The 16801-nt window shown below is 49.3% G+C and overlaps 1 protein-coding gene across 4 annotated transcripts in view; it reads left to right on the forward strand.

Moving 5' to 3' along the window:
- MEGF6 (multiple EGF like domains 6) overlaps window positions 1–4571 on the forward strand; it is a 370082-nt gene extending 365511 nt beyond the window's left edge. For all 4 annotated transcript variants that reach the window (XM_066607377.1, XM_066607379.1, XM_066607378.1 and 1 more), the window contains one exon: window positions 276–4571. In XM_066607377.1, coding sequence (XP_066463474.1) covers window positions 276–346 — 71 coding nt within the window. In that variant the 3' untranslated portion in view covers window positions 347–4571. The remainder of the gene's footprint in view (window positions 1–275) is intronic.
- The last annotated feature ends 12230 nt before the right edge of the window (window positions 4572–16801 follow it).

The following is a 16801-nucleotide window of genomic DNA, read 5'->3' on the forward strand; positions in this document are numbered from 1 at the left end:
AGGGTCCTACTAGCCCCTTTTGTGTATGCAGCATGCCCAACTGTTTTGTTGCTCAACCAATTCTTTACCCGTGTGAATACATTGTCCCTGCCTCTGAAGCTTCTGCCCAAGACAGTAGTGTAGTATCGCATCATGTAGGATAAGGTTTTGCAATTTCGAGTCCCATTCCACCACTTGTGTTTCATAGTTTAGGCTTGGCCCAGATCTTCTACATTAATCATAGGCGAGTTTACCACTTACTGATATTAATGTACTCTCTCACCTTTGACTTGCAGATGCGCAGCCTCGACCATCACATGGATCTTCAGTTAGATATTTAACACATTCAATCAAACGTGGGCCATAGACTTGTTCTAGGAGTAAAATCCATTGCAGGTGCCACCATAAAACCACTATTAATATGGGACAGTGTTCATTTATGTCCATACTTGAGAGAGAGAGAGAGAGAGAGAGTTTCTAGAATGAAGACTTGTGGAAGATTCAACATTTGGCAAAGCCTGGGCTGAACATACAAGACGTCCTGACCACCCTCCAACATGGAGATCATGAAGACGACTCACATTTCATGGTTTGGTCCATTTGCCATAAGATGACCACCACAAGGTTCTTTTGTGGAACAATGGTCTACTCTTGCTGTCTTCTGCTCCAAGACAAGCCATCATAAACTCACCGGCTATAAGATACATAATTCCTCATTTATCTTGAATTTGCTGCAATTTTTGAATATGAGCCAACAGTTCCTTGGAAACCTCCTGACTTTATGGTTATATGATCTAATTAACGTCTTGGCCATGACCGCTCATGACTTGTTTGCCTGATCCCTAGTTGGAGTCTATTTATGTTGACTTATTTATGAAATGGATTATTGAAGACTCAACCAAAGGGTCACATACGTCTGGCGACCATATGTGGTACCAATAACATCTTGCAATATCAAAGAAACATCACATCTGAGGTTTTGATATCTTTCCATGTACAAATATGTTCATCGAACCATACTACATTTTCATTAGTCATAATATGTTTATGGAAAAAGTGGGTGGCAACACGATTGTCATTACAGCCTGAGAGAGGTTGTCATGACTTTTCCAAAAACCCCAAATGGTTCAGTATTCCCAATTATGCAGCAATGTGGGAACACGGGATGTACAAGTAGCCAGGCAGACTTACAGTTCAGGACTCCAGGAAATTTGGTTAGAACCAGCTGCCCCAGGCTTCTAAATGCAGAATATGGCAATACATGTCTTGCCCTACTAGCACTAGGGAGATAACGTTCCTACAGTCTTGACCAGTTTATGTGCCAGCAGCAGTGGTGACTACATTGGGGGGGGCACAGAGATAGTTGCTTTTTGCTAAGGTCTGTTCTGTGGTGGTGAAGGCCACAGCCAACATCTCGGAGTAGCAAGAATAATGGTTTGTGTGTGTGTGAGGGGTTAATCTATTTTAGAACTGGATGGTCTTATTCAGAATTTACAAGAGGAAAATGTCCAGAAAACTTGGTGCTTTAACACAAGAGCTTTTCCCTCAGTACTTGAAGAAAAAAAACTGGGCTTCATTGATCAGAAACAGTTAAACAGAGAAGCCGGCCCCCGCAGAGCACCGCTGGCTCGGCTTATCTAGTGACCCCTGGCTGGCCAATAAGGCTGCTTCAGCTTCATACAGACTGCTAGGTACAGGATGTGACAGTCGCTGAGCGTTTTCACTATTTAATGGATCTTCAGCTGCATTCACACTAGCGTTGTTTTTACTGATCTCGTTTTACAAAAAAGGGAAATCACCAAAACGGAAGTGTGATGGAAGCATTCTTGCATGTTTTGGTGGATTTATAAAACTGGTAAAAAAAAGAAAAAAAATCCTTTCCCCAATGTTTGCGTTTCAGCATTTAACCCTTTAAGGACCAGGCTGTTTAATACCTAAAATGACCAGACACTTTTTTTTTATTCAGCTCCCCATAACATATAGGGCTATTTTTTCTATATTTTTCACTGACTTTTTAAAATTTAACATTTATATATTTTTTTAAATTCGTATATTTACGCTAAAAAAGTATGGGAATGTGTTCCTCATTTTGTTTTGGACATTTTGATACCTAATTTGTATAGTCTTGGACTACAGGGCTCATACGGCGATTGGTTTTTGTTGGCATCCGTTTTGGGTCACTTTCTTTGAATATACATTTTTATTTTATTCTGTAGTTTTTTTTTAAACGTATTTTTGCAACCATTTATGACCCCCTCCCACCACCACCACCCAACATGACATCATATAAGACCACTGTCGGTCATTCATATTGTCTTTTTTAAAAATTTCATACTTTTCCACTGTAGTTGGAGCATCTGTTGGAGCCCCTGTAGTGGCAATAGTCACTGGCAGAGCTGATCTGGGTCCGCCCTGACCCTGCAGTTCTGCTGTAACAGGAAGCTTCTGGCGGTCACGTGATCACCGGATCGCATAGTGGAAGAGCATTATGTACCCGGGAAAGGGAAAAGCAGAAGTGGTTAAAAACAGCTTCTCCATTCTCCTCGGGGGTCTCAGCTATGTCTTACAGCTATGGACCGGACCTGTTCCGGCTTGATTGCAGGAGCAGAGGCTTTAATCTTGCGCCATATTTTTTGCTATTGGTGGGCATTAAAACCCAGGACCAAGTGTCATATAGTTACAGTACTTGGTCCTTAAGGGGTTAAAACAAATCTGTTTTCTTGTGCAGCCGCTAAAAAAGAGGTGTTTTTTCTGCTCTGAGGTGGTAACTCTCCAATGAATGTGGATCAGCATTGTTGCCTTGCAGTGCTGGTGTCCTAGGTTCAAATCTTACAATGGACAACATCATTAGATGAACTTTGAAAAACCCCACATGGATGTTTACCCTTGGTCAGATTTGAACCTAGAACTCCAATACTGCAAGGCAGCAGCACCAACAACTTAGGCACCATGTTTGATCTTTCTTCTCCAGAGGAGAAAAAGAATAAGTACCGTACATACAAACTCCATGCAGATGTCATCCATAGTCAGATATGAACCTAGAAGCCGAAGCACTGCAAGGGAACAGTTCAAGCCACTGAGCTTCCTTCTCTGGGAGAAGGATGAAGAACAAACATGGCTGTTCACTTATTAGTACTGTTAGCCTTGCAGTCGTGGGGTCCTAGGTGCAAATCTGACCAAAATAAAGAAAGAAATGGGATGGCTCAGTGGGCATTGTTGCCTTTCAGCGCTGGAGGCCTAGAAACAAATCTAAACCAGGACAACATCTGTATGGAGTTTTTATATTTGGTTTTCTTGTTCTCCTCCTCTGAAGGAGGCACAAACATGGTGGCTCAGTTTTTAGCACTGCTGCCTTTCAGTACTGGAGTTGAAATCTGAGCAGGGGTAACATCTATATGGAGTTTTTCAAAGTGCTGCTTACAGCATCACTATAGGAAAGGTACAAGGTAGTAAAGCCTGAGGCTCACGGTTCTGTGTTGCATGGCACTGTAATATGGCGACCATACGTGTATAACCTCTTACGCCATATATGTCCAACACAAATAATCATGGCACGCTCTAAAGATGTTCCATGGTAGGAGGATAGAATACCCTAAGAGCTCTGCAATGTGTATTGGGCCCCTTGATATCAGGATGGATATTTGCACTAGTGCTACAATTCATGGACAGCATACAGCGATACATTAACATAGTCAGCTTTGTGAGCAGGACTAGCGATTTGATGATCATGCACGGATATTAGTTTGCCCGATTTGGCAAATACTGCACATTTCAGAAAAAACACACTTTGAAGTTGGACTTGGTAGCGAAGCTTTGTGTCATGGAAGATAGGCCGCAGCATGTAGAGCGACAGTGCTCTCCCGTGTTATGTATAGGGTATGAGCTGTCAGCCGGTTGGTGTGGTCCAACTCGGTACTCGGCCATGTGGCGAACGTCAAGGTGGATTTATTCTAACACCACAGGATTTCAGAATAAAACATACAAGGGGGTAATGAAGGGATGCTGGCACCAGGTTCAAGCTGCCCAAACCATGGCCAACATGGACCTGGGACAGGGATGCCTAATTGAAAATACTGCTCTATAAAAAGGCAAACCACTGGGCCTACATTGTACAATATCACAATACTGTGTCATCTCGCGTGAACTCAATAGGCCTAAAACGTAAAAACATAGTTGAAAAAGATTATATATGCCACCGCCGGCCAGCAGGGGTCACTATTACTAATTTGTGTTTTAGGGTTCAGCTGATTATAATGGTCACAAAATCGAGTCCTACAAGGTCACTAATGAGATTTTGCAGAAACGCATCAACTTCTTGTCTTACTTAGTATTAAATGAATGTACTGAATATGCATTTATAGTTGGTAAAGGATCTAGGTGTTGAGAGGAAGCCCTTGATGTATATTTAGGAAGCCGTGTATAAAGTCTAGGTCACCACCGCCCCGCGCACAAGAGAATGAAGTGTATGTATGTAGGTACTGTATTTATCAATCCCAAGGTCATTACATAATTTATACTTTTTCACTTGTTTGGAATGATGCAATTATTTGGAATGCAACGTGATCTTAATAACAACCATTTTATGTAATAAACCATCATGTTATGTAATCCTTCCCACTGAGCTACCAGCACCGGGGTGCATAAAGCCGCGTTCCCATGTGCAGAGACCTCGCTCAGCTGCGGCCACCAGTGGAAGCGTTATCTTGCTGATACATTTGGCATGATTGGGCAGGTATTGGCCGCCATGGCCACAAACAGGCTGCGTACCCATGAATCGGTACCAAAGGCCCAATGCATGCAGGTGGATTTGCATTGCAGAATCTGGAGTGAGCGTTTCTCCCTGGATTCCGCAGCACATACTGCCCATAGTACGCTACAGAAAAATTGCTTTTTCCTGCACGAGTGGAAAAAAATAACGATTTTCCGCTCGCGAAGGGAAAATTGCAGCATGCGTTATTTTGGCACAGATGGCTTCCATTGAGGGGCTGCGGAATCCACGTCATCGCCTAGCGACAGAGCGGCATCATCTGTACTGCACATCTGCATTACAGATGAAGAACACTGCGGACAGGTAAGCAAGGATCCGCAGGGTTCACCTGCCAGGCACCGGGTCGGATTCTGCTATGGGGTCCTGCATGCGGAATGCGACCCGGCTGTGTGCATTTGGCCTAAAGCTGAGGCCCTGTGATTCTTTCCTGTCTGCAGTGTAGACTAAGGATGGCTTCACATGAACGTATTAGCGTGCAAAATTTGCGCATGCAATACGCAAGTGAACAGAACCCATTGATTTCAATAGGTTTAGTCACATGCACATATTTTGTGCGTGCATTTTTGGCCACACTAAAAAAAAAAAAAAAAAAAAATATTGAACATACACTTCTTTATCTCACAAAATACGCACAATACGCAAAAAAGCATGAAACACTAATTGCACTGGAAAAAGAACACATCTGGAACTAAATTAGCCATTTCAAATTGGTTGCCGCACACCACTGAACATGATCTGTGGGCTGAAAAAGCAAAATATGCCGACGTATAAAAAAAAAAAAAAAAACAACACAAAACTAGAGATGAGCGAACACCAAAATGTTCGGGTGTTCGTTATTCGGAACGAACTTCCCGCGATGTTCGAGGGTTCGTTTCGAACAACGAACCCCATTGAAGTCAATGGGCGACCAGAGCATTTTTGTATTTCGCCGATGCTCGCTAAGGTTTTCATGTGTGAAAATCTGGGCAATTCAAGAAAGTGATGGGAATGACACAGAAACGGATAGGGCAGGCGAGGGGCTACATGTTGGGCTGCATCTCAAGTTCCCAGGTCCCACTATTAAGCCACAATAGCGGCAAGAGTGGCCCCCCCCCCTCCCAACAACTTTTACTTCTGAAAAGCCCTCATTAGCATGGCATACCTTTGCTAAGCACCACACTAGCTACAACAAAGCACAATCACTGCCTGGATGACACTCCGCTGCCACTTCTCCTGGGTTACATGCTGACCAACCGCCCCCCCTCCCCCCCACAGCGCACACCAAAGTGTCCCTGCGCAGCCTTCAGCTGCCCTCATGCCACGCCACACTCATGTCTATTTAGAAGTGCGTCTGCCATGAGGAGGAACCGCAGGCACACACTGCAGAGGGTTGGCACGGCTAGGCAGCGACCCTCTTTAAAAGGGGCGGGGCGATAGCCCACAATGCTGTACAGAAGCAATGAGAAATAGAATCCTGTGCCACCGCCATCAGGAGCTGCACACGTGGGCATAGCAATGGGGAACCTATGTGCCACACACTATTCATTCTGTCAAGGTGTCTGCATGCCCCAGTCAGACTGGTAATATGTACCTTAACAGTAACCGCATTGGTGGTAATGTGGTGGTGACTGCGGACCTAGTAGCACGGTTGTATTTTGTTGGTTTTCGGAATGCGGCCAGGATTAAGTGGGCCGTGGCGGGGGGATGGTGGGGGGGCTCTCGTTGTGTCGGTAAAGGTGAAATTCTTGGACTGCCACCAGACGAACCAATGCAAAGACATTTGCCAAGAATGTTTTCCCTGTTGGAGGAGGAGGGGGATGTTTTTGAGGCACTACGTGTCCTCTCCACGTGTCCGTGGTTATATGCACCTTTACAGTAACCGCGTTGGTGGGAAATGGCCTCGCCGCCATCATGTCTTTGGAAAGCCTCTGTTTCCACACCCCAGAGACATACCATTAGCAGCGGTATAGGCAGAGGCCAGAATTCGTAACATTTCAGCCGTAGCATTAGGACAGGCCCCACTAACATATCACTAGCAGCATTATAGGAGGAGCGCAGTCTTCGTTCCATGTCAGCAATAGTAGCACTCAAGACAGGCCCCAGTAACAATTCCGAAGCAGCAGTATAGCGGGAGCGCAGTCTTCGTTCCATGTCAGCAATAGTAGCACTCAAGACAGGCCCCAGTAACAATTCCGAAGCAGCAGTATAGCGGGAGCGCAGTCTTCGTTCCATGTCAGCAATAGTAGCACTCAAGACAGGCCCCAGTAACAATTCCGAAGCAGCAGTATAGCGGGAGCGCAGTCTTCGTTCCATGTCAGCAATAGTAGCACTCAAGACAGGCCCCAGTAACAATTCCGAAGCAGCAGTATAGCGGGAGCGCAGTCTTAGTTCCATTTCAGTAGCCTTAGTATAGCCAAGGCCCAAGTTACATTTATGTAGCTAAAGTGTAGGCCAACCCCACACACCTTTCTGTACCATGAGTGCAGGCGAAGAACATACAAATTGCTATGATTACACTGTAGGTGAGGGCCCCAAAAATTTGGTGTACCAACAGTACTAATGTACCTCAGTAAAAATTGGCCATGCCCAACCAAGATGGCAGGTGAATCGCTTTGGTTAATGTGGCTTAAGTGGTAACTAGGCCTGGAGGCAGCCCAGTGTAACGAAAAATTGGTTCAAGTTAAAGTTCCAACGCTTTTAAGCGCATTGAAACTTATAAAAATTGTTCAGAAAAATTATTTGAGTGAGCCTTGTGGCCCTAAGAAAAATTGCCCGTTCAGCGTGATTACGTGAGGTTTCAGGAGGAGGAGCAGGAGCAGGAGGAGGAGGAGGAGGAATATTAGACACAGATTGATGAAGCAGAAATGTCCCCGTTTTGGATGGTGAGAGAGAACGTAGCTTCCATCCGCGGGTGCAGCCTACGTATTGCTTACGTATCGCTGCTGTCCGCTGGTGGAGAACAGAAGTCTGGGGAAATCCAGCCTTTGTTCATCTTGATGAGTGTTAGCCTGTCGGCACTGTCGGTTGACAAGCGGCTACGCTTATCTGTGATGATTCCCCCAGCCGCACTAAACACCCTCTCCGACAAGACGCTAGCCGCAGGACAAGCAAGCACCTCCAGGGCATACAGCGCTAGTTCAGGCCACGTGTCCAGCTTCGACACCCAGTAGTTGTAGGGGGCAGAGGCGTCACCGAGGATGGTCGTGCGATCCGCTACGTACTCCCTCACCATCCTTTTACAGTGCTCCCGCCGACTCAGCCGTGACTGGGGAGCGGTGACACAGTCTTGGTGGGGAGCCATAAAGCTGGCCAGGCCCTTAAAGACTGTTGCACTGCCTGGGATGTACATGCTGCTCGATCTACGCACATCCCCTGCTACCTTGCCCTCGGTACTGCGCCTTCTGCCACTAGCGCTGTCGGCTGGGAATTTTACCATCAGCTTGTCCGCAAGGGTCCTGTGGTATAGCAACACTCTCGAACCCCTTTCCTCTTCGGGAATCAGAGTGGGCAGGTTCTCCTTATACCGTGGATCGAGCAGTGTGTACACCCAGTAATCCGTCGTGGCCAGAATGCGTGCAACGCGAGGGTCACGAGAAAGGCATCCTAACATGAAGTCAGCCATGTGTGCCAGGGTACCTGTACACAACACATGGCTGTCTTCACTAGGAAGATCACTTTCAGGATCCTCCTCCTCCTCCTCCTCCTCCTCCTCAGGCCATACACGCTGAAAGGATGACAGGCAATCAGCCGGTGTACCGTCAGCAGCGGGCCAAGCTGTCTCTTCCCCCTCCTCCTCATCCTCCTCATGCTCCTCCTCCTCCTCCTGTACGCGCTGAGAAATAGACAGGAGGGTGCCCTGACTATCCAGCGGCATACTGTCTTCCCCCGCCCCCGTTTCCGAGCGCAAAGCAGCTGCCTTTATGGTTTGCAGGGAATTTCTCAAGATGCATAGCAGAGGAATGGTGACGCTAATGATTGTAGCATCGCGCTCACCACCTGGGTAGACTCCTCAAAATTACCAAGGACATGGCAGATGTCTGCCAACCAGGCCCACTCTTCTGAAAGGAATTGAGGAGGCTGACTCCCACTGCGCCGCCCATGTTGGAGTTGGTATTCAACTATAGCTCTTCGCTGTTCATAGAGCCTGGCCAACATGTGGAGCGTAGAGTTCCACCGTGTGGGCACGTCGCACAGCAGTCGGTGCACTGGCAGCTTAAAGTGATGTTGCAGGGTGCGCAGGGTGGCAGCGTCCGTGTGGGACTTGCGAAAATGTGCGCAGAGCCGGCGCGCCTTTACGAGCAGGTCTGACAAGCGTGGGTAGCTTTTCAGAAAGCGCTGAACCACCAAATTAAAGACGTGGGCCAGGCATGGCACGTGCGTGAGGCTGCCGAGCTGCAGAGCTGCCACCAGGTTACGGCCGTTGTCACACACGACCATGCCCGGTTGGAGGCTCAGCGGCGCAAGCCAGCGGTCGGTCTGCTGTGTCAGACCCTGCAGCAGTTCGTGGGCCGTGTGCCTCTTATCGCCTAAGCTGAGTAGTTTCAGCACGGCCTGCTGACGCTTGCCCACAGCTGTGCTGCCACACCGCGCGACACCGACTGCTGGCGACGTCCTGCTGCTGCTAACACATCTTGATTGCGAGACAGAGGAGGAGGAGGAGGAGGGTGCTTTAGTGGAGGAAGCATACACCTCCGCAGATACCACCACCGAGCTGGGGCCCGCAATTCTGGGGGTGGGTAGGACGTGAGCGGTCCCGGGCTCTGACTCTGTCCCAGCCTCCACTAAATTCACCCAATGTGCCGTCAGGGAGATGTAGTGGCCCTGCCCGCCTGTGCTTGTCCACGTGTCCGTAGTTAAGTGGACCGTGGCAGTAACCGCGTTGGTGAGGGCGCGTACAATGTTGCGGGAGACGTGGTCGTGCAGGGCTGGGACAGCACATCGGGAAAAGTAGTGGCGACTGGGAACTGAGTAGCGCGGGGCCGCCACCTCCATGATACTTTTGAAGGACTCCGTTTCCACAACCCTATACGGCAGCATCTCAAGGCTGATGAATTTTGCTATGCGGACGGTTAACGTTTGAGCGTGCGGGTGCGTGGCGGCGTACTTGCGCTTGCGCTCCAACATTTGCGCAAGCGACGGCTGGACGGTGCGCTGAACTACACTGCTGGATGGGGCCGAGGACAGCGGAGGTGAGGGTGTGGGTGCAGGCCAGGAGACGGTAGTGCCTGTGTCCTGAGAGGGGGGTTGCATCTCAGTGGCAGGTTGGGGCACAGGGGGAGAGGCAGGGGTGCAAACCGGAGGCGCTGAACGGCCTTCGTCCCACCTTGTGGGGTGCTTGGCCATCATATGTCTGCGCATGGTGGTGGTGGTGAGGCTGTTGGTGTTTGCTCCCCGGCTGAGCTTTGCGCGACAAAGGTTGCACACCACTGTTCGTCGGTCGTCAGGCGTCTCTGTGAAAAACTGCCAGACCTTAGAGCACCTCGGCCTCTGCAGGGTGGCATGGCGCGAGGGGGCGCTTTGGGAAACACTTGGTGGATTATTCGGTCTGGCCCTGCCTCTACCCCTGGCCACCGCACTGCCTCTTGCAACCTGCCCTGCTGATGCCCTTGACTCCCCCTCTGAAGACCTGTCCTCCTGAGTAAGCGTTGCACACCAGGTGGGGTCAGTCACCTCATCGTCCTGCTGCTCTTCCTCCGAATCCTCTGTGCGCTGCTCCCTCGGACTTACTGCCCTTACTACTACCTCACTGCAAGACAACTGTGTCTGATCGTCATCGTCCTCCTCACCCACAGAAAGTTGTTGAGACAGTTGGCGGAAGTCCCCAGTCTCTTCCCCCGGACCCCGGGAACTTTCGAATGGTTGGCCATCAGTGACGATAAACTCCTCTGGTGGGAGAGGAACCGCTGCTGCCCAATCTAAGCAGGGGCCCGAGAACAGTTCCTGGGAGTGTTCCCGCTCCTGAGCAGGTGTCATTGTAGTGGAGTGAGGAGGCTGGGAGGAAGGAGGAGCAGCAGACAGAGGATTCGGATTTGCAGCAGTGGACGGCGCAGAACTGCGGGTTGACGATAGGTTGCTCGAAGCACTTTCTGCCATCCAGGACAGGACCTGCTCACACTGCTCATTTTCTAATAACCGTCTCCCGCGTGGACCCATTAATTGGGCGATGAATGTGGGGACGCCAGAAACGTGCCTCTCTTCTAATCGCGCAGCAGTCGGCTGCGACACACCTGGATCAGGAGCTCGGCCTGTGCCCACACCCTGACTTGGCCCTCCGCGTCCTCGGCCGCGTCCACGTCCTCTAGGCCTACCCCTACCCCTCAGCATGCTGTATTACCAGTGATTTGATTTCACAGGCAGCTAATAAATTGGCGCAAGACTGCAGGCCAAATATAATTTTTTCCCTTTTTTGAAAACGAAAGGCCCCACTGCCTCTAGTGAATGTATAATCTAAGTTTAATAACTGTGCTGTTTTCCTGCTAATGTGTCACAGAACGTGAGGGTAGCAGAGTTATTAACTGTGGCAGAGCAGGTATTTTTTTTCCCAATTAAGGAAAGCAAATGGCGAAGCCAGGAGTAAAACGTAGCTGGGTGCGTCTGATTTTTAAAGGTTGCACACGCAGCCGACACGTGTCCACCGCCCTTAGGACGGACAGAGGCAGGACAAATAGAAATATTTTCCGTTTTTTTGCACCAAAAGGCAGCACTGCGTATATTCAATGAATAATAACTGTGTTGTGGCCCTGCCTACACAATTCTTTCCCTGCAGTATCAATGGAGGGTGCAATGCTCTGTAGAGGCGATTTTGAGAAGTAAAAAAAAATGCAGCACAGCTAACAGCAGCCTGGACAGTACTGCACACGGTTAAATATGGCCCTAGAAAGGACCGTTGAGGTTCTTGAAGGCTACACTCACTCCTAACACTCTCCCTGCCTATGCAGCACTTCTGTCCCTAATGCCGGGTGCAACGCTCTGCAGAGTCGATTTTGAGGAAAAAAAAATTGCCACTGCTAACAGCAGCCAACACACAGCTATCAGTGGCCCTAATAAGGACCTTTGGGGGGTCTTGAAGCCTACACTAACTACCAATTCTTTCCCTACAGCAGCTCCGGTACAAACAGCACTGTCCCTCATCTAACTCACCAGGCATCTGAGGCGAGCCACGGGAGGGGCCGACTTTTATATTAGGCGGACACCTGATCTTCCCAGCCACTCACTGCAGGGGGGTGGTATAGGGCTTGAACGACGCAGGGGGAAGTTGTAATGCCTTCCCTGTCTTTCAATTGGCCAGAAAAGCGCGCTAACGTCTCAGGGAAGGAAGTGAAAGTAACCCGAACACCGCATGGTGTTCGTTACGAATAACGAACATCACGAACACCCTAATATTCGCACGAATATCAAGCTCGGAAGAACACGTTCGCTCATCTCTACACAAAACCCAAAACTTTGTTCATAGTGCAAAAAAGTTGCGCTAAGGTGTGCGCAATTACACTTACACCCGTGTGAAGCTGCCTTTATGCCGACATCTAATGGTCACTGTGAAAACTGAAATAGTATACTATTAGGGCATACGAACGGGGTCATCAGGAGGAGACAACCCCTTTTTAAAGACAGGAATTAGGTTTACCTGTTAATTCCTTTTCTTGAAGTCATCCTGACAGCATACACCTGGAGGTTGTCCGCTGGACACCTGTTGGGACAGGAAGCAAAAACACAAAAGGCAACTTCCACCACTGGCTCACCAGTGTGTACTAAATGACTACAGTGACCCGGCTTTGCTCAACCAATATTTTTGAATACAGAAATCATAATACAGTACGTTACTTCACGTAAAAATAACTCAAGGGGAGGGAAAAGCCCCTATGCTGTCAGGATGACATCAAGAAAGGGAATTAACAGGTAGGACCTAATTCCTATCTTCCCCTCGTCATCCTGACAGCATACACCTGGAGAAGTGCCAATATTTCTGAGGGCTTTTTTAGGGAGGGGGGGGGGACCACCGCTTGTAGCACTTTACGCCCGAAGGCCATATCTCGGCTGGCCCCTAAATACAGGCGGTAGTGTTTTGTGAATGTATGGGTATTCGACCTTGTGGAATGGGCCTTAACGTTGTCCGGTAGGGAAATCCCCTGGGATTGGTATGCTTCTTCTATAGCCCGTCTGACCCATCGTGCTAAGGAGTCTTTAGTAGCGGCCCCTCCTCTGCCCGGACCCTGAAATTGAGTAAACAGGTTATTAGACTTTCTGAAGGGACGCGTTACCTCCAAGTACTTCAAGACTGCTCGTCTAACATCTAGGTTATGGAACTTCTGTTCCGTGGTGTTACGGGGTTCCTGGCAGAAGGAGGGAAGGAATATACATTGTTCCCTGTGAAAGTCCGTGAGGACTTTAGGTTGGAAGAAGGGGTCAGGTTTGAACTCTATTTTATCTGGGAAGATAGTCATATACGGAGTCCTGATAGAGAGGGACTGGATTTCCCCAATCCGTCTGGCGGAGGTGATAGCGACTAGGAAGGCTACCTTATAGGAAAGAATCCTAACCGATAGGTCCTCCAGGGGGCTCAAAGGGGTGTGCGCAGAGTGCCTGTAAGACTAGGTTAAGATCCCAGGGAGGCATGGTTTCCCTCACCAAGGAGTGAAGTCTGACTGCCCCTTTGATATATTTCCTAATTAACCTATGGTCTCGCAAGGGGGAGTCAAAGAAGACTCCAAGAGCGGCCACCTGGACCTTAAGGGTACTAGGTCTTAGCCCCATATCTAGCCCATCTTGTAGGAACTCTAATATCTGGCTAATGTTAGGTTGTTGGAGATCATGGATACTATAACCCAACACCTAGAAAAGGTATCCAAGACCCTAGCGTATATGACTGGTAGAGGCTCTCGCTTAAGGTAGTTATTACCCTTCCTGATAGCCCCTGGCTCAGGTACTTTACCCGCTCAGCTTCCAGGCCGCCAGCCTGAACTTCCAGACCCCTGGGCATAGCAGAGGATCTTGTTGTAGGAGGTCGTCTCTCTGTGGAAGATGTAGAGGGTCCTGTGTCGAGAGAGCAGCCAGGAGCGGAAACCAGGGTCTTTTGGACCAGAATGGAGCCACCAGGATGACAGAGCCTGGGGACCCCTGGATCTTTCTCAGGACCAATGGGATCAGGGGGATGGGTGGAAAGGCGTATGCGAGGTCCCAATCCCAGACCTGGGACAGCGCATCTATTCCCAGGGAACCCTCGTCTGCTCCCCTGGAGAAAAACCGGGGACATTTGGTGTTCTCCCGTGAGGCGAACAAGTCCACCTGCGGTGTCCCCCATTCCTCTATGATCCACTGAAATGCATGTGGATGTAGAGTCCACTCTCCCGGATCTATTTTCCTGCAGCTGAGAGGATCCGGCATGGAGTTCTCTGGGCCCCTTACGTGGAACGCTGTGACGGATGGTGTCCGCTGTTCTATCCATTCGAGAACTTTCGCCACCAGGTCTTGAAGTCGGGGGTTTCGCATGGATCCCTGGTGGCGAATGAGGGACACAGTTGTTACATTATCTGAAAAGATCTTTGTGTGTCTACCCCTGACCTCTGTCTCGAAGCCATGGACAGCCTTCCATACAGCGCAAAGTTCCTTATAGTTCGAGGACTGGATAGCTTCCTCCCAGTTCCAACCCCCTTGGACGTAATGACAGCCTGAATGGGGCCCCCCCAGCCAGTTGCACTTGCGTCAGTAAAAATAGAAACTGGGGACGCGGGATACCAAACTGTGGCTCTGGCGAGGTTGGAAGTGGACATCCACCATTCCAAAGATCTCTATCTTGGAGGTAAGGAGAACTGACTGATCCAGGGAGGTGCGTAACTTATCCCAGTTACTCAGGATGAAGTCCTGGAGGGTTCTACAGTGTAATTGGGCCCAAGGGACTACCCCTATACAGGATGTCATGAGGCCAAGGACCCTCATGCCTCTCCTAAGGGAGATTTTAGTGGAGAGAAAAAGTGCCTGACACTCTTCTAATATTGCCTTCTGCCTCTCTAGGGTGAGGGACGAGCACTGGCGGTGAGAGTCCAAGATAACCCCGAGGAATTTTTTCTTTTGTTCGGGAAGGAGACTAGACTTGGCAGTGTTGATGATCCAGCCCAATGATTCAAATAGGTGGAGAGCGAGATCAATATGGGACCGAAGCTCTAAGGCTGACCCTATCATAAGGAAATCATCCAGGTACGGGACGATCAACACTTTGTTTGTCCTTAGTGCCGCCAACATCTCCAACACTAGTTTAGAAAACACCCGAGGTGCGGAAGAAATCCCAAACGGCAAGCACGTAAACTGGAAGTGCAAGACTGATCCATTAACCACCAGAGCGAACCGCAGGAACTGCTGGAAATCTGCGTGGATGGGGACGTGGTAGTAGGCGTCCTTTAAGTCTATGGTGGCTATGACGCTATCCGGTGCGATTAAGGGGATCGCCGACCGTACTGATTCCGTTTTGAATCTTTTGTATGAGATGGACCTATTTAGAAATTTTAAATTAATAATAGTTCTATAAGACCCATTGGGCTTTTTAACGAGAAACAGGGGGGGGGGGGGGGGGAAGAGCAACCCCTGTACTGCTCTTCTGTGGGAACCTGAACAATCGCCCCTAAGGATAACAGCTCCTGTACTCCCAGCTGGAGGGCCTGAGAAGACGAGGATGACTGGCAGGGGGTAACTACAAACCTCCTAGGAGGGGAGGAGGAGAATTCAATTTTATAGCCCTCCGTAACTAGGCGTAGGGCCCAGGGGTTGGAGGTCACCTCCTTCCATTTGAGGGCGAACCCCATCAGTCTACCCCTGACCTGTAGGGTTTTTGAGGGCGGTATCTCACCCTTTCCTCCCTTGGGGTAAGACCAGCATCCAGTTTTTCCTTTTCCCTTGTATGTCCTGGGGGGAATAAAGGATGGAGGGTAGGAGGGAGCCCGCGTGAAGGACTTCTCTGTGGGTAGTCCCTGGCTCTGGTCTGATGCCTTTTCCAAGAGGGTATCCAGGGAAGGTCCAAAGATTCTAAGTCCTTGAAAAGGCTCTTTTTCGATGCGTTGTCGCCCGCCCAGGCCTTGACCCAGACGGCTTTCCTGGCTGTATTAGAGAGAGCCGCTGAACGGGCACCGAGCCTTACCGACTCCATTGAAGCATCTGCTAGGAACCCGGATGCTTGTTGGAGGAGGGGAAGGCAGCTGGAGATGTCTTCCCTGGAACCCCTCTGGGTGATCAACGTCTGGAGTTGGTCCAGCCAGACTGTCATGGACCTTGCCACCGACGTGGCCGTAATATTAGCCTTAATGGTCAGGGCTGCAATCTCCCAAGCTTTTTTCATCACTAAGTCCACCTTGGTATCAAGTGGATCCTGCAATTGTGAGACGTCCTCAAAAGGGGAGGGCTGCTTTTTTTTGAAACCCTGGCCACGGCCAGGTCCACCTTGGGGGTGGTTTCTAGGAACTCGACATCGTCCGGAGTGAAGACCATACGATCCCTGAATTCCTTTGACAGAAAGAATTTTTGTTCCGTTTGCTTCCATTCTGTCAGGATTAACTGTTTCAGAATGTAATTAACTGGAATAGTTGGTTTAGGCTGAGGCTGGAGTTCCCGAAATCTTGAACTGATGGCTGCTGCGGAACCTCTTCCTCCACCTGCATGGTTCGTCTGACTGCATTTACCAGATGACCTAGGTCCACCCATGAGAAGAAGTATTTTTTCACGTCTTCCATTGGTGGCATGTATTCCGAGGGGGAGTCTTCTAAGAGTCCTTCCTCGGAGTCAGACTCCTCCATACGCATCCGCCTTGCCCTTTTCGTGCGGGACGGAAGGGGGAGAGAGGAAAGAGAGGCTTCAATTTCCTCGCGGATTACGGACCGGATGTCCGCCATGGCAGAGGAGACCTCTTCACGGATCACTTTCGCCATACAATCTGTACACAGCGGTTTTGTATGGCTTTCTTCTAGCCGACGTAAACAGACCGCCTCTCTACTCTTCTGCGCATCTCTTTCCTAGGAAAACGGAGATAGCAAAAGAAAAAACTTCCAGCGCCTTATCTTTCCTTCTTCACCCCAGCAAAAAGCATATAAGAAA

This window comes from Eleutherodactylus coqui, chromosome 6 (assembly GCF_035609145.1).
Source record: "Eleutherodactylus coqui strain aEleCoq1 chromosome 6, aEleCoq1.hap1, whole genome shotgun sequence".
Classification (NCBI taxonomy): domain Eukaryota; kingdom Metazoa; phylum Chordata; class Amphibia; order Anura; family Eleutherodactylidae; genus Eleutherodactylus; species Eleutherodactylus coqui.